Genomic DNA, 19,112 nt, shown 5'->3' on the forward strand with positions numbered 1-19,112 from the left:
GATTATCCGCTGACAGGTTTCAGGGGTTAACATTGAGGCTGGCATTGCCACATATTGGGTTTTAGGATGTTGCACACAGAACACGGTGGGCAAGAGGGTACATAAGTGGAGAAAAAAACCTCTTGTCTAATTTGACAGGCTAATAAAAGTTATTGTTAGCCCAGTTACTACCATTCATGGTCAACAATAACACAGAAGAACCTCTGTTAACATAGTTAAAAGTGTTACACAGAAAGCCTTTACTATTATCTACCCTTTTTTTCTGGTGTCCCTCTGGGTAGTAAACTTAACAGCATCAGTCCTTCCCAGGGGCAGAGGTTGGATGGTGATGTCAGAGGGCTGTCAATGCCACAACTTCTTTGCTTGGAGGGCTAATAAAGTGTTCATTCCTCAACAGTTTTGGAATCTGGCTGGATTTATTTTTATGCATTATCTTAATACAGTCTGCATAAGTGAACTTTCTCTGTACTGGTTCTCAATTATTTGGTTTTCTACTCTCTGCTTTATCTAAACTGATTTAACAAGATTGTATTCATGTAGTGACCGTTGTGATTTGTGTTTAGAGTTTTGGACGTCTGATACCACCCTGTGTTTACACTCTTGCAAACAATTTTTTATTCTAGTATCATAGATAATTCAGTCTGCACAGATGTTTACTCATATCTCTATAAACTCAAAATATCCTAAACCAAACATGATGGCTAAACAATTACTATCATAAATGAAAGAAGCTAAAATCAACTTATGCCAAGACAAATGTCAGTCAGATCCTTAGACCCTGCCTTGTAAGGCCACTAAAAAGCCTTTTAATAGTAAAGGAAAGAAACCATATTTACTGGGTTACAGAAGTGTTCTCTTCAGTAAAACCAATATTCCTACTACGGGAAGTATTTAGCTGTGAAATACATGTAGCATAGTGTGAGTTCTGTCATTCACAGATCTACTGATTTATGACACAAGTCAAATTAATGGGCAAAAGTTACTTTTCAGGAGGGATTCTTCCTACCAACTTTGTTTTCTTGAGTGCTAAGAAACCAAAAAAACAGTGCAGAGCTCAATGTTGCCTTACTACAGAAACCTGTAAACCTCGAATGATGAAGAGTATAAATATTAAGACTATGAAAATACATAACTCAGGAAACATATATAATGTGACTCACAGCAGAGAATAATAGCTAAACTGGCTGTTTCAAAAGTTTATAAACTATGTCAAGGAAACAACTTTGGAAAAGGCACAGTGCTAAGCAATCATTCCATCCCGTTCACTTACAAAAGTCTGTTGGAGACATATATATATATATATGTTTTCAGTTACTGTCTGCTGTATGAAATGTGATATGTCTCCTGGAAACTTGTAACAAGCAGTACAGTTTTTGGTTGTTTATAAAAAGTAGAAGGATGTAACAGCACCAGTGTCATTACTGATTTCACAACACTTTGCAGATTTTGATGAAAATCTGCCATAGCTTCAGAACTTGACTGTCCTTTCAGAGATCGGACTAAGAGATACGTATATCCAAGAAAAGTTTAAAATGAAAGTAAAAATATATCTGTCAAAAATAATCAGATATTTGACATATGTCAAAAATCCAATTACGCCTGAACTGAAGCAATTACAGTTTCCGTTTGACCGTGGACTCAAGGCATTTTTGTGTGTGTTTGGGCCTAGAAAAAGATTAAGAAAAGGGGAAGCTGTCATAGTCTTAATTTACTTCCTAGTACTTTATCTTAGGATAACATGAACTTTCCTTAAGAGAGAAAAGATAAAGTTTGGTGATGATTTTGTGGCTGGGCACTGAAAAGAAAATCACACTTATTTACAAAGCATACGACATTTCTTATGTGGCTCTTGCGTTTTCAAAATATTTGTGTTATTTTCTACTTTTTAAGATTTTAGGCAGATTATTAAGTATTGGTAGACTGTTTTGTTATATACAGAACACAGTCAATTCACTGTAGTAGAGAAGGAGAGAGGTTGAGTGGGCCATAGTTTTCCTGTTAACCACAGAGCAGGACATGTAAGATCCTGTTTCTAAAAAATGTGACTATCTACCCCTCCACTCACCTCAGGAATCCATCTCCATCCACGCTGTCTTTCTGGTCTTTTTTCTATATCATTATTTATCAATTAATCTCTCTTGAGAATATCAGAATTGCATTTAAATGTATGCAGAAATAAAATGAAAATTTAGTTAAGGAAGATCTAATTGACCTAATAACTTGTCTGTTTTTTAATGTGTCATAAATAGAATCATTCAGAGAAAAGGTGTATTGATACATCCTTTACAGTGCTGATGTAGAAGAGAATTTACATTTTTTCCTTTGACTTTGCAGTATGCTTCCTGCTTTCTATGACTTTGGATCTAGGCCTTTAGATTTTGGATGCCTGGATGATCTCACAAAATTTTATCAACATAAAGTTGTCATCAGGGAAATAAGAATGATAAACAATTTTCAAATTTATAAAATGGTCAAAGGAACATGGGATAGATCTACTCTCTATCAGATTATTGGAGGAAAAAAAATAGATTTGGAAGGAAAAAGCAAGAGAAACTGCCAGTCCACCATAAAGTTTTAGAAAAAGTGTTGGACCATAGGATAATTAGAAAACTTTTACTACTCTCCTTCCTGATTATTCTTCACTCCTTAATCTTATCTATTTGGCATGCCCTCTGCCAAATGACTTTCATATAATGCAGTCTGGCCTCCTCCCCTCATTGTGCTCTCTGACATAGCACCATTTTGCAAGTTACTGTCTGTGTCTTGTTACCCTTTTGCTGGTCCCTCAGGTGTTTTGTTTGTTTATTTTTCCAGTCCTATTGCTCAATAATCTCTGTATTTACAATAATTTTCCTTCTCTGACATGTGCCTTATGTTTTGCTCTGTACTGCTGTTCAACCTTGTCTTCTTACTGTTCTCATCTCCTGCCATTCAGATGTGTGTTTCCTCATGTGCTGGCTGACTGGATTTCTATAAAGTGAACCCAAAGTCTATCATCACAGCACCTCTGAAGGGAAATTGCAAAGACCTCCCATGCTGCCAAGACAAATGCATAAGATAACAGTAAAGATGGAAAATATAATTAAATGTGGCATGTATATGAATGTCAGGCAAATTTTTTTTTTTTTTTTTAAATTTAACAGGTCTGTAAAAGTCAAAGTTGCATGTACCAGAGTTTTGGAGATAAGAGGGATGTTCTGTAATAAAGCCATTTAGGAGGTTACATCATTTCTGTATTACTGCAGAACATTGTGACACCAAATTTGATAATCAGGTGTGATATAGAAGTGATAGAGACTTTGTTCTGAAATATTTTAAGCGATAATCTTATACGGGGGGTTAAAAAAATTATTGTCTATTCATCCTCAATAAGAGAGTGTAATCTTCATGATCTCTGTTACATGTATTTTTTAAGATTTTCTCAGAGTTAAAGATCTTAAGTGTAATTTTTCTTGTTTTGGTTATCACCAAAGTGAATTACTGTACTTAGAAACATTTTTTCCTTTAGTGCACTTAACCCTTGTAAACTTAGTTGTTACTGCACTTCAATGATAAATAAATGTAATAGGTATTTCTGTCAAAATAATGGTTTTGATTTTGGCTGCAACTGCGCTATAGGCTATTAGTTAGAGAAGGATAATTTTATAAATTAAAAGGAAACTTTATTCCTGACCTTTTAGACATGCTTTTTTAAAAAACAAAATAAATTGCATTAAAAGAAACAACATATTTTATTACTGAGCCCTGTTCTCAATCCATTTATTTTAATCCAAATAGCAAATGTTTAACTTGTATCCATTATTTTGTACCAGAAGGAAGTTCTTCTAAATTAAATCTCTTAATGAAATTAGCCAGAAAGACTCTGCCAGAATTGTACAAAATTGTATTAACACAAGATTCATAAAATGGCAAACAAATCTTATAAACATGCTGTATCTAATACATTTTATTGTGTGCTTATGATAGTGATGATGTAAAGCCTTTTGGTTAAAGACTCAAACATTCATTCCTTTATGCGTGCCATTTATTTCTTAAAGCAACTTCTCAAGTTTTAACCAGTCCTTTATGAAATTGTTTATTAGTATCTGAGCTGTGTATTCATGACAACCTTTTCAACTAAAGAACTCAGCAACTCAGGGGGGTCTTATTAATATATAGAAATACCTGAAGGGAGGGTGCAAAAAAGATGGAGACAGGCTCTTTTCAGTGGTCCTCAGTGACAGGAAACACAGGAACTTCCACCTGAGCATAAGGGAATAATTTTTTTACTGTGAGGGTGACTGAGCAGTTGAACAGGTTGACTCAGAGAAGCTGTGGAGTCTCCATCCTTGGAGATATTCAAAAGCCTTCTTGGACACAGTCCTTGACAACCAGCTCTAGGTGATGCTGCTTGAGCAGGGGGGTTGGACCATATGTCTGCCAGAGGTCCTTTCCAACTTCAACTCTTCTGTGATTTTGTGAAGCTTTCAGAGGAGGGGAAAGGTCAACTCTAACTTTTGGTGGAAGAATCCATAATTCAGAAAGCAGAGAGTCCTCATAGAAATCCAATCATCGTGGACCATCTGTGAAGGGAATCTGTCTTGCATCCCACCCACCTACATAAACTGTACTGAGGGAAAGAAAATGGTGATGTAAATAAATTAATCTTATCCTGTTTTTTAATAACCTTTAACATTATGCATCCTTATTGTATTAGCTCTTTTACTTACTTTACTGTATAAAAGTTCAACTAACTTGAAGTGCATTACATTCCATTTTCTTTGTCCCACAGAAGATGCAAACAGGAGCTTTAGCATAACATATGTGCCCCAAGAAACCATAACTTAGATCAAGTTATACTTTGTTTATGGATTTTGCTCTTCATGTCTGAGAGGACATGAAACACTGAGCAACCAATTATCTTCCTGATTAATTTCAGATATAGAAAAAAATGTTCAGAACTTCACTGGTAGTTCATGAGTTCAAGACACATGACTAACTGACATTTTAGTAATACGTGTGCCCTTCAAACATTTATCCTGAGATGGTAAAGTTTGTTTCATATCTTCCTTGGAGATGTAAATTGTTAATCTTGAAATACTTTTTTTGTATAAATACGATAGAACCATAGAACAGCTCAGGTTGGAAGGGACCTCAGAAGACTGTCTGGTCCAAACTTCTGTGGAAAAGGGAGCCTAGATGAGATTATCTAGCACTTTGTCCAGTTGTGTCTTGAAAACCTCTTGTGATAGGAACTCCACCATGTCCCTGGGGAGGTTGTTGCAGTCATTGACTGTTCTCACTGTAAAAAAATTCTTTCTTAGGTCAAAATGAAACCTCTCCCGGTGCAACTTGTACCCATTGCCCCTTGTCCTCTCCATCTGGCTCCTTGTGAAGAGAGAGCTTCCATTCTCTTTGTAGATGCCCTTTAAGTACTAGAAAATTCTGATAAGGTCCCCCTTGAGCCTTCTCTTCTCTAGGGTGAAAAGATCTAACTCTAGTCTTTCCTCATAGGGCAGGTTCTCCAGCCCTTTGATCATCTTTGTGGCCCTCCTTTGGACCCTATCTGGTCTATCCACATGTTGTAGGAACCAGAACTGGACACAGTACTGCAGGTGCAGCCTGACAAGTGCTAAGTAGAGTGGGATGATCACATCTCTGTCTCTGGTAGTAGTGCCCCTGTGGATGCAGCCCAGAATCCAATTTACCTTCGTTGCTGCAGTGGTGCACTGGTGAATCACATTCAGCTTGTTTTCCACCAAGACCTCCATGTCCCTTTCAGCAAGGCTTCTCCCCAGCCATACAGATCCTAGCCTGTACTGGGCTCTTTGATTATGTCATCCCAGGTGCAGGACCTTGCACTTGTCTTTATTGAACTTCATGCAGTTCTTGCTATCCCACTTTTCCAGCCTGCCCAGGTCTCTCTAAGTTGTCTCTCCCTCTGTCCACCTCACCAGTTTAGTGTCATCAGCAAACTTGGTGAGAACCTCTGCCTTGTCAGCATTATATGTAACTAGTTTCCCTGCCCTGTTTAGCAATAGGACTGTCTTCCCTGTGCTCCTGTTCACTACTGACTTATCTGAAGAACCTTTTCTTGTTGTTTTTGATATTTTTGGCCAATTTCAGTTCTAGCTAAGTCTTAGCCTTCCTGACTGCATTTCTGCATTCCCTAGCAAGGTTCTTGTAGTCCTTGACAGGTATTTGGCTGTCTTTCCATATACTTTTCCATATGCTGCTTCTTTGCCTTTAAGTGCTTCCAAAAGCTAATTGTTAAGCCAGGATGATCTCTTGTTCTGTGGCCTTCCTTTCCCTTTGTAGGAGATGCACTGTTCTTCATATCACCTGCAATTCACTGAGAGTGAAAAGTGTCTGCATCTGGCTTAGCAAACAAGAATGTATTTTATATGTATTCTTAAAAGCAGAAATAAAGCAAAGCGTAGTGATCTATCATGATCACAGAACTGCAGAATCATGGAACACTTCAGGTAGTAAGGAACCTCTTGAGATCATCTTGTCCATCCAACCCCTCCCTTGCTCAAGCAGAGCCATCTAAAGCAGGTTGTCCAGGACCACATCCAGTCAAGTTTTGAATATCTGCACAAATGGAGGCTGTTGGCTGTTGTGGATGGCTGTCAATTCAGAAAATTTTATTCATATTTACTCATTGAGACTGACTAATTATAATACTGATATAGCAAAACTAACACAGACTGCTACATTCTCACAGTTTGTTAATTAGAACCCTTAACAGAGGATTGTGATCATGTTTTACTGAAAGGGAATCAAAAATTCAAGCAGCCTCATTGGAAGCACTGAAAAAAAAAAGAAAAAGATGCAAACAAAAATGAACCCACTCTTAATAATAGTTGAAGCAGAAATGCTGTCTGTTCTTTATTAAACTCTTGGAATTTAGCACTCGACCACTTTTGGAAGAGCTGCTATAAAAAAATCTTAGTCTTCATATGTGAGCTAGGCTTTTATCTCACCTAGCAGGTGAAAATAAATGAAGAATACCTAGGCCTGACTTTTACTATGTATTTCAGCTACTTACTTGAGTGCTGGCAATATCTCACTCTTTACTGCCTGATATCAGTTCTCCTTTTCTGGATGAGTTCCTTGAGAAAGAATTAGCAATCCTTCCCCAGCAGCAGCTGCTGTCTGTGAACATTTTGGAGGCTGCCCTTTCCAGATTCTGAGGATAATGGTAGAAAACAGACCTGATTATACTGGGTTGACATTTATATGGCCAGTGCTAATTTTAGCAGGGCCATCTGTGGTTTTAACTGAAATGATTCTATACTAGTAATTTTAATAGAGAAACTATCAAGAAAAAAACAAACAAACAAAAGTGCCCACTTATAAATGATTCCCCATCAGACTTCAGCAGGATATAGTGAGCTCTGCTTCATCTCTGTTTTTCAATTAGAGGAATCTGAACAGAGTGACATTCTTCTGGGTACAATCAACGGGAGGCACTCTGAGATGCTACAGAATTAAGCACAATACATCAAGGAGATAGTCCTTTCAACATCTAGAATATCTGCCATCAAAGCACCTTACTAATATGAAAAATACATGGCTTTAAGATAAGGTTAGATGAGAGGATGAAGATTCTTTTCAAAGATATTGCAGCATGTTTTGCTCATTGCCATCACAATTTTATTACTGTGGCACTGCCTGGGACGCTTGCTCTTGAACATTTTCCTAAGCTACTGTAGAGGCAACAAATGCATTTTTACCCATCTGTACTCCTTTCAAATAATGTTGCAGCTATGGGGATCCTTTCCTTCATTACCTTAATTAATTTTAGTTCTCACAGTGCTATGCTTTCTAGGGCTGACACAGAAATTACACAGAACTCAACTGCAGTGCAGTGCCCCACAGAAATGAAGCAAGGAATTGAATGCATTCAATTTGATTTAATTATCTAATTCAGTTCTGAGTTTTAGGCTCAAGTGTCGAAGGATGCGGTGCCCAAGGAATCTTTTACAGAATCTCTTCTCCACCGGCCTTTGGAGAGACATGAGGCAAGGCTTAAAAACAGGTTACCTAAAAAAGAAATGATGGAGGACACAGATCTCTGCATGCTTCTCTGTAAGCAGTTGACTCTAATTGCAGCCCTTGGTTTGAATAAGATAGCTTCGGTTCTTTAAAGGGTCAGCTGAGTTTACTCTGCTAACTATCGCTATTTCCTAATGGCCTGTAGGACAGTGAAAGTAAGGTATTATCACAATCGGGCCCAAAGTTTTTTGCCAAAAGTGATGCAGCTCTATTCTGAAAAGACCTCTGCTATGGATTTCTTATGAAGAATATGTGGATGCTCGTTGCAGTATAAATACATGAAGATAAGGGATTAGCTGTTGCTATTAGTTTTTGGTATACCTAACAGAGTACTTGAAGTCCACTGGCAAATAGGAGTAACTTCATTGGTAATGCTGATTTGTATTAAAGTTGTCCATATAGATATTGTCTGTTGTGCCAGCACACAGTTGCTGGCCCACATTTGCTAAATGGGAAGGAGAAAAGAGAAGCATGAAGCAATGTGTGATTTTTTGCAATTAGGCCTATTTCATCTCTCTTATTAACTAGGCAAAATCATACGGAAATAAATCTGTACTAGCAGTTAATGATCAGTTGGTTAGTTGACAGCTGCAGGCAAGCCCAGTGATATAAAAATTACTGTCATTATGAACAGCTTCTACTAAGAAGATTTTTGTATTAAAAATGCGAATACATTCTGTTTCAACAGTGATATTATAAAATCTGTCTTTTCATGATCTTTAATAACCAATTTTCTGCCAGAATGACCCAGAATTCTATCATATGGGTTCTGAATTAAAATTTATTTAAAAAACCAAGATACTGTGTCCTGTAACAAGCATAATTAAGCTACAGTTCAAACAGTATATGCAATGCATATGTAGTGTAACTAGGTATTAGTTTACAGTCTGTTCTATTTGTCATATGTTAAAAGAGTTGCAAATGAAACTTACAGATGTGCCATAATGGTGTTACAAAGTGCTTACATAATGTTGTTGATTACACTATTTTGGTATGCGTGTATTTGAATTCAAGACAATCTAATTGCAAATATATTCTGAAGAATAAAGTTGTAATTTAAAGCTATTACAGGCCTCTGCCTTAACTACACCCGAGTATGCCCAAAGTGGGCAAATCATGCTAGAGAGCTGCCTCTTCACTCACAGAGGGAGAATAGTGCATTGGTGCTGTAGCTGATTTCTGTTCCAGAGGGATGGATCCTAGTTCAGATGTTTTCAGAAATATGGCAACAATGTGTGTGGTCAGCTTAGTTATTTCAGATACTGGATTAAAAAATTAGTTGCTAATTTTTAAAGGTTTTCAAAAAGCCCTTTCACCACATTATTACCAACAGTATGTGTATATATTGTATAGTTTTTAAATCTTGGGTGTGTACTTGATAGATAGTGTATCAAATAGGGACATCAAGATCTAAAGAAAAATCTTAAATCTTTATTAAAAGACACAAATAAAAGAAGAAGTATAGTCTATTTTTTCATCTAGATATTAACATTTTTAATGGATTTTTAATGAGGACCTTTTCAAGCTCTTTCAAGATACAAGACTTTTCAAGTAATTATTTTAAAGACAAATTGCTCATGCCATGATGGTCTTCTACAAATACACAAAAATTAAGCAATTACGAGTGCAAAGCAGTTGTCAATTCTCATAACTACTACATGATAAACCTCTTACATACAGAAATCCAGATATATTTACGTAAGAATTTGTAGCATCCGTAATAATGTGAGGCAGTGGTCTGTATTTGGGGTCTTGAGGCATTGTTACTGAGAGGCAGAAATCCTGCAGGCAGAGCAGTTTGTCTTTAAATAATCCCAACCTTCCTAATTTAAGATTAATTTTCCAATCTTAATTTGATTAGGTTAATTTAAGAGTGTTTCTAGCTAAAAGCTTTACAGCTACACATCGACTCCAGTGAGCTTATATACTATAGGAAGTACCTACATCACACAATACAAGGTAATTCTTCATAAAGGTAATCAGTCTGGACAGGGAAATTTATTAATTTAAATATGTTGTTTGGATATTTTGCTATTTTGGATATTTTTATTCAAGGTTGCTGTTTGTGTTGAAGGAATAAATGATAGCAACAACAGATTGTGAGGTAGCAATAGAAGTTGCAATGTCCAGTAGAGTTTATAATTAAATGCTAGCAGAGGATTGGTGCAGATGAGGAGTCCTGACTTTTGTTCTGTGTTTTGGAGAGCTCTTTCAAACCCTTCTCTCCCACCCTGTTGTGACTTACTTGACCTTTTTTGCTCTGGCCATTCCTGTCTGTCATCATTTTTCTCTGTCTCCCTACATGTCCACCTTCATTTCCAAACTTCCATGCATCCACCTCTCTTTTATATTTTGTCCTTCCCAGGAAAATTGCAATTTTCTTATCACCCACTTTGCTACAGCTTGCAGCATTGAGGTCTTCACTCTCAAGCCACTCAGGCTGTACGAAGGTGAACATTTGGAGCACAAGATAAAGTTTCCCTGCTGACATTTTTTGAGCACACAGCAGGCTGTCCTTATCAGAAGAAGCAATCACAGGGAGAGTGCTGCTTGTCCCATGCATAAGAACTTGAGCAGATTCAGTCATTCCTGGAGAATGATACTTAGACCTGTATTAGCATGTATGCATTGTAGCAGGCCTGAAAAAATATCACAAAAAAAGGTTCAAAGCTTAATGTAGAAGTAGTTATTCATAACTAAGAGATTTTTCTGCAGATGGAATTCGAGCTGAAACCCTAAGCCAGAGATGTCAGTTCCACCAAATTTCAAGACTTCTTTTCGAAGCAAGGAGCTTGATAGTGAAAAGACTATATGATTTACTTGTTCTACTTTGTGTAATTTTTCTATAACTTTATTTCTGAAATAGCTGGAATGCACCCCGAGGTAGATGTTTTGACACTTGTCAGACTGGCAAATCATTGGAAAAAGGCCTTTAAAAATGTGTATCAGGCCACCTTCATTATAGACAACATAGGTTTATTTTTTTTTTAAACAGCAAAATCAATCAGATGAAAAATGGTACAGAAAAGACATGGCTTGTATAATAATAATGTGGATTCTTTCAAATATATTTCAATTATATCTTGAACATGAACAATTGTGTTTGGATTGGTCCTTTTTATGCAATGTCACTCCTATGTTGCAACCCACAGATGCTCAAAAAAAATGACTTAGGCCCTAGAAACTCATGGGATTGACTTACATATATTACACATGATCTTTGAATATTAAATGTGGGACATTCACTTAATAATGTTTGTTTTGTTTTGAGCCTTCAGAGCCTCCTTGGGTCTCATTTCAAAGTTTTATCAGTAAGTAGAAGTCTAGAATAACACTTTATGTGAACTCCTCTATTCAGGACATTGAATCACAAAGTACCTTATTACAGGAAGACAGGCCACAAATGCTACTGTAAGATGGGATTTGGCAGTAGCAAGAGCAGAGTAAAATGAAATTTCTTATCACAGGGAGAATGGAACACTATGATAAAATGTTAAATAGTGTATGAAAAAGAAAAAAATGAAATATATGAGTAAAATGAAATAAATAATTTTTACAACTTTCAAAATACCGTAATGATCTGTTCCATCTTACAGGAACCCGATTAGCTCCAAAAGAAAAACTGGACATCCCGGTGTTATTCAAGCCAGATACAATGAAAATGTATGAGGCTGTGGTGGTTATTCATGTAATGAGGGAAAATGGTGAAAACTGGCCTTATGAGGATACTGCTGAATTAAATAAAGACTTAAAGAGGTAATTTATTCTGATAGGAAAAGAAAAAGTAGTTGAGGATACTCAATCCTATCATCATTTTCCCCTTCGGCCATTTGTGTGTAGCTCCCAAGGGCAATCAAGTGTCTGATTTTGAGGGCAATAGGTATCCAACATAAGTTTTTAATGCACCCTGCAAAGTGTGCATATTTAGGGTAAGACTTATCTTTCAATACCTACACCTCTAATTTTTCAGTATGTTTGGGCTAAGAATGATTCTCCTATGGATATGTTTATGTAATGCATAAACTGCATAAACTTTGTTCCAGTGTAGAAATCAGAGACAATAGGTCAAGCCAAATGTTCTCATACTCTGAGTAATATTTGAAGACACTAAACTAAGTGGATGTAAATTATTGTTGTTCTGGTTTGGTTGGATTTTATTTCATATTTTTCTTTGTTATGTTTAGCATTACAGCAAACAATAAAATGGAATCTCACATCTCCAACAACTCTTAAGTCTAGATGACTTCGGAAAAAAAGTTCTCAGCAGTCTATCATAATGATACTCTTCATTTATTTTCCAAGCAGTGTTACTGTAGGAGAGAATGGGGGAATTCAGGAAATACTCTGGATCTATCCGGTGTATGGAATACCTGAAGCACCACAGCAGAAATTAGTTCCAGGTAGGTAACAATTGAAAAAAACTTGAACAATAAATTTAAGAAAATAAAATAACCGTTTGTGTTCTTATCTGCTTGATCACAAGAATTTGCAGTAGTATTTTTCTACATCTTAAAAAAAATATAAAATCACTTATTAAAAATAAAATCTCCTTTCCCAACCTACAAAGCATATCTATTATTTTGTTCTCATTATGGATAAAAGGAGCCAGGAGAAGTTGAAAATCTCAAGGTTTGTGCTCTTCAGTGTCCCAGTTAATGCTGAGTTAGAGAACTGAATGTAAATCAAATGAGAGACTGATGCAAGAGTAGATTTTGCCTTGCAGAACCAGAACGCCCTTCTGGAGAGTTTACAGGGCACAGAATATTGGAGTAGATGTCCGCTGTTTCTTACAGCCTTGTATTTCATTCGTTAATCAAAACCAGAATGTAGAATGCTGTGAATAGCAGTAAGTTTTCCACTTGCTCCTGGGAAGTAAACTTGCATTAAACATTCATAGGGGTTTTGTGTTGTTGCTTATTTTTGGGATAGTAAGTGTTTATAGATTTGATGCACCTATTTTTTAAAGGTGTGATATAATCCCAGAAGTGTGAAACAGAAATTGTGAACAGCTTTTTAAATCTGTAACCTTAATGAAACTACAGTTCAAGATGTAGATGAGGGACGATGTTAGACCAGCATGTCTTTTCATCTTGTCTTTTGTTGGGTGAATATACTTTTCTATAATAAATAGTCTAAGGCGCAGGAATAACTTCTGGAAAACTATAGAAGTAGATATTTTTACTGTCATTAATTTAATTTGCTTAAGGACCCTTTACTTGCAGACAAATGCCTATGATGTGGTATTAATTAGAATTTTCATCTCCTTAATTTCCACTTTAATACCTTAAGGAAAGAAGCACAATATTATCATGCAATCAACTGTTGCCCGAAATGATGGTTTTAACAAGTCTCATTAACATTAAAACTATGTATGTTGATATGAATGTTTGTTGTGTTATTTAAAGCTGTCATGTAATTCATTGGGAGACTTTAAGATAAATCTCCCTTTTATTGGGCTGTTGTTTTCGCTAGGTATAGAAGTTATGAATTAAAACTTAGCATTCATAAATTGTTTAAGTGACATCACTTCTGTATATGATTGGAAACTTAAGTAATGTCAAATCTTAAGTAATTTTAAATTCGTAAATGCTTCTTTAAAACAGCAAAACTAAACTGTAGAATATTTATAACTAAGTATGTTATCCACTAGTTTATGTTCAGTAAATGTTTGTAATGCATACAAGGAGCATTACATTAATTTTGGATACATATCTCTTTTTGGCCATCACCATGTTATGTTGGAAAATGACCCGGAGAACTAAAATACCTGTTTGTAAGTGTATTTATGAAACAGATTCCATTCCTGCCTTGATTCTGAAAGCTTATGGTTTTCAGTTATGAATGGACTTTTTAAAAATCCCTGTTGCAAGATATGAATCCAAAGCGGGTAATTTAGAAGAAACCTACTTTTTTTTTTTAAGCATTGTTTTTAATAATGATTGAAATATTATTGTCACTTTTTTAATGCAGACATTTATTAAAATTACCTGGTGGCTACAAGCTGTTATGCCAAAAACCAATGCTGCTTTGCTATTAGGCAGTTCGTCTTTTGTGTCATTCTTATTTGTATCTTAATATACTTAAACTTCTAGAAGTCACTTGGCTTAGTACCTCATGAGACCAATTAAAATGATCAGTGGTCACAACCCATGTAGTACATGTTAAGTAGATTACAACTTGGATATCTTATAAAAGTGATTATAGATGGAGAATTATCCAGATATTTTTTTAGTTCTTGTAGAGTCAAAGCAACATACAATAATGTAGATTGGAAGGGACCACTGGAGGTCATCTAATCCAACCCACTGCTCAAAAACAGGTCTAATTAGATGAGATTGCTCAGGGACTTGTCCAGTCAAATTCCACGCAAATCTGATTTTTATCCATAAATATTACTTAGCCATTTAGGAAAAAGAAAATATAGAATCATTTCTGGTAGTAAGATAATCTGCGGAATAGAAAATTATGTGGACAGAACATGTGCACACAGTAATCTGAAATAGTGGGTAAACTGGTGTAATATAGACAATGTAATTTATTCTTAAATATAAGGCCATGCATCTTGAAAAAAAGATGTGTTTTTAACTATTTCAGTAACTCCCCCTCATGGAAATGCTTAGAAGAGAGCTATAGAAATTACTTACATCCTATTAAACAGGAAAATACCAAGGGGAAAAAAAAAGTTAACTTTTTTAGAGAAAGGAATTTACTTGAACTTGATGTTCAATTATCTATTTTCCAAAATAATGATAGTGAATCAAGCTCCAGAACTGAAAGTTGAAGCTACACAAACATGGTATAGAAGCAAGGGTTTCACTGCTCTTTTTAAAAATGCTTTACATAATTACTTAGCAAGATACGGTTCTAAATTATTTATCATAAAATCTTGATGTTAAGTTCAAAATCAATTTTTAAAGAATCATTTGGTATAATTCTGATGAAAATAATATTTAGACCTTGAAACTGAGAAGTATGTAATCAGCTCTTCTTTTTCATGTTGATTTCCATAACTCTAGAAAATTTTTTTCTTTGGAACAACACATTTTTCTTTCAGTTCTTGCATCTAATTTTCTCCTCCTTCTGTGCCAATAATTATTGAAAGAACTATAAACAATAACTATTGAAATAAGCTTTATAAAATCTAGTGTATAATCTAAACCTCAGCTACCTTGTAATGAAAAAAGACATATTTTAGAAGCAGTAAATTAAATTCACTTACTGAATTGAAAAAAGCTCTGTCATGCTTCAGAGAGAAACATGTCAGAACACTTTTTATGCTGGCATAGTTCTATAAAAGCTGAAGTTCGAACAGCAGTATTCTTAAATTAAGAAATCAAAGAGTAACTTAATATTATTTAACTTTTAAATTCTTTAATTTCTTTGTTTTCCTTTCAGACTTCCTTTCTCACTGGTATATGTCAAACTGTGACATAATTTCCATATGAACTAAAATGAAGATACATTTCATGATTACAAAAAAGGGAGAAATTTGCAAGTTCTGTTTTGAACTAACTGTAGGAACAGATTTCTGTTTGCTTAGCAGTATTTTCTACTACTTCACCTAAACAGAACAATAGAAACTGTGGGTTGGGGAAAAGCTTTTAGTTGTCTTGCTCCTTATGGGAATTCTGTCATTCTCTAAGCACATTTAACATCTATGTTTAACTGTTTTCTTAAAATCAAGATGCTGATGCTAACACTTTACAAATAGTGGGTTCTTGCTTTTCTGTAGCTGTGGTACGCTGTCGAGCCAGGCAGAGAGTAGAAAGAAGAATAGAGGTGCTGCTGACTGGTGTAGTTCCTGGTGCAGCAGTTATGCCTGCCACAAGAAATTCTGCTGTGGTCAGTACAAAGAAGCCAGCCAACATCCAAGAAGTTGTTCAAGTCACTGATGGTAAGAATAAATAGCTTGATATCGTGCTATTTTAGGAACGTTGCAAATAAGCACTTCACCAGTGTAGCTCTGCCTGACAACAGATGAGGTTTAGACAAATCTCTTAGTCCATATTTCTAACCTGTTGCAAATATGGGACATTCATGTAACAGTATGCCTGCAGTTACGGGCACCTTTGAACCTGAACCTTTCTTTTTGTATCTGTCTTGGATGTGAAGCTTGCATACGTACCCTCTCTCCCTTAAAAGAGAATAGCCTCCACAAAGTCTAAAGTTAGCAAAAATATGTCTGTGTAAACATTGCAGGGAAATATTTATCTGCAGGTTGTCCCTATTTGTAAGATGCATTGCCACTAACAGGCCAATATGTGCAGCAAAATGGATTGAAGAAGGAGGCCTTGTTCGAAAGAAGCAATAAAGCTTTGTAAAAAGATAGCTTCCACTTACTGTTAATCAGCAGAGGACACAGAGGAAATCAATTTCTTTGGAGATACACCAGCTTTTCATATTATATCTCTCTGAAACAGAATGGTACAATGTATAAGTAGTAAGAAAAGAATGCTTGTTACTGCTGTATGCCCACTATTTCTGTTAATAGATGTGTGTTAACAGTCATATTCACTGCAACAAATTATGCATTGTTTCATTTTACCTTCATCAATTATTGCACCTTTGAGACTTAACCTACATTTCTTTTGGGTTAATCCTACTTTTTAAGAAAAATGTTATTTAAAAACTATGACACATAACGTGAGACATCCTAATGTGTGTTTAACATAGCTGTAAATGAGAAGGAGGGATCTCACCCATGCTCCAACTTTGTAAAGAGTGTAATGCATTGTATGATGGTAAAAGATGAGTCTATGGAAGTTGCTATGATTGCAATCTATTAGGCAATCAGTCTGAGAGGCAGACAAACTTGGCTTTTGTGTCTCATTTATGACATTTAGAATCTGGCCCATTAGAGGCTTTGCAGGAATACCATGTAACAGAAACTCTCCTGCCAAAGAACTGTGAAAAACTGAAAAGCTGTAAAATGTAAATCGAGATGCATTACATCCTTCCTGTAAGAATGATTTTCATGAAAATATGCCCTTGTCCTGCACACTGACCAATGTGGTCTCATATTGACAATCACTGCCCAGGTCTTTAAACAGATATTTTTTTTTTTAAAAAATGCTTTTAAAACAGGAGGGGATCTGAACTTGAACTGTTAACAAGAGCTTGCACAGCATATACTTACTGATTAGTTAATATTTGTACTTTCTTAGTTAAACTTTATATTTGCTCATATTGTGGTGTCAAAGATAACTTATTGTCTGGACATATTATTATCTTATATTCCCATATTACAAAGTGATAGTGATCAATCTAGTAAAATAAAAACATGTGAAATTCTCAACAATACATTCTTGCCTCTTTGGAGAACTGTAAATATTATTATATAATTTTATTCAGCCTTGTGAGAACTGCTGTGTGTCAAAATACTTGGTATCTTTTTTTTTTACTATACCGCAGCAGGCTTATCTCATTATTGACTTGTCACATAGGAGTAGGCTACCTTAAACATACCTGAGCTATTTCCCACCAGCATGGTGGCATCTGAATTGACAAGAATAACATGCATTGAGCAAGTTGAGGCAGCATTTTGAAAGACTTGCAGATTCATGATGTGTAGGGCTGGTTTTATTCATAGGAATAATATTTCATATTTATTCACACTGGCTCCTGCACAAACTGCAAGATATTGATTTGGGACATTGCATCTTTTCAAGAAAGAAGTCTGGTAATGAAATGCTTTACACCATAGGTAGTAAGATCATTTATAACTTCGGTGTTTTTCATGGTTTTCAATGGCATTATAATGTCATTATTGCTAGATGAATTTGATGCCTGTTAGGAATCAAATTTAATGGTACTATCTCAGCTTTCTGCAATCTATCAGTAATAATGTAAATAAAAACATAAACCCCTAAGATAACAGCCTGGCAAGCTTTTTTATCATTTTTTCTCTTCTGAAGTAGTGATTCATCAGAGTGCATGTGTGATGTATAGTAAGCAGTTTTTATATCCAAAGAGAAATGATGATAATTACTGGCAGATCAGATTTAAACAGCTACTACTGTTCTTCAGTATTTAAATTATTTGGACATGTATAAATTCTTGGGAAGTGAAAAATCTTCAAGCATGTCTTTTATGTTAAAAGAATTCCATTTCATCCAATCCAGAAGATATAATCTGAAACAGAAAATTATTACAATCTCTTAAGAAAGAGGGCACAGTCTAAATACTGTCTAGCTAAAATGACAGTTTGTTGTTCAAAAGTCAGCACAGTTCCAGAGATCAAATAATTAAAGCGTAATGTTTTAGATATAGAAATTATGATATGACCCTTTAAAAAATAATCTTCAATTGTTTTAAATACATATTTTTAACCTATATGTATTTTTCATCTGTTCTATTACATATGGCTTTGAGGACATTTTTTTCAGTAAACGAAATTTAAGACCCAGGATTCATCCAAACAAGTGTGAAGATTGTTATTTTTTATTCTAATAAAACAGATTTTTTAGTTTAATTATTCAGTGGGAAATACAAACATGTTTAATTTTATGATCTTCTAAGAAAAACATCAAACATTCACAAATTATCAGTTATAGATATTTGACTGAAATTCATAAGTTTCTAAGCAACCAAATTTGACCATGTTGAGAGTGTGTGTACTACATAGCCAGAGCACCTTCTGGTTGAGGAAATACACTAATCAGTCCTGTTCTGTCACTGTGTTTGTAATGGTCCTTTGTAACCCATCCCTTTCAATTGCTTCAGTTTATCACATAAACCAACTGTAAGGTCTGAGTGTTTATAATTACCTTCCTTAATTCATAACTCTTCTCACAGCCCAAAGGCTGGTCTTAGCTCCTTGCTCCTGGGTTCTTATTTCTGGTATGGTTTCATGAGAGTTAATTTCTGGGTGGAATAATGCTGTCCAGGTTCTGTAGGGTAACACAGGTATGAGGTTTTTTTATGTTATGTGCAAGTTTCACAGCTATGCTGTTGACCTCTGACTAAACAGATGGACAGTTCAATTGCACTTAGTGGTTAAATAACAGTGGTATAAAATAATAATTTTCAGAAATAAGTTCAATAAAATTGGATATGACAAAAAATATCAGCGT

The 19,112-nt window shown here is 35.3% G+C and overlaps 1 protein-coding gene across 1 annotated transcript in view; it reads left to right on the plus strand.

Moving 5' to 3' along the window:
- The window catches only part of CFAP47 (cilia and flagella associated protein 47), a 347,912-nt gene that overhangs the window by 297,893 nt on the left and 30,907 nt on the right, over positions 1–19,112 (plus strand). The window contains exons 58-60 of the mRNA XM_074860922.1: positions 11,637–11,796; positions 12,343–12,440; positions 15,773–15,934. Of these exons, the coding sequence (XP_074717023.1) occupies positions 11,637–11,796; positions 12,343–12,440; positions 15,773–15,934 (420 nt within the window). The remainder of the gene's footprint in view (positions 1–11,636; positions 11,797–12,342; positions 12,441–15,772; positions 15,935–19,112) is intronic.

The sequence above is a fragment of the Strix uralensis genome, chromosome 2 (genome assembly GCF_047716275.1).
Source record: "Strix uralensis isolate ZFMK-TIS-50842 chromosome 2, bStrUra1, whole genome shotgun sequence".
NCBI classification, from domain to species: domain Eukaryota; kingdom Metazoa; phylum Chordata; class Aves; order Strigiformes; family Strigidae; genus Strix; species Strix uralensis.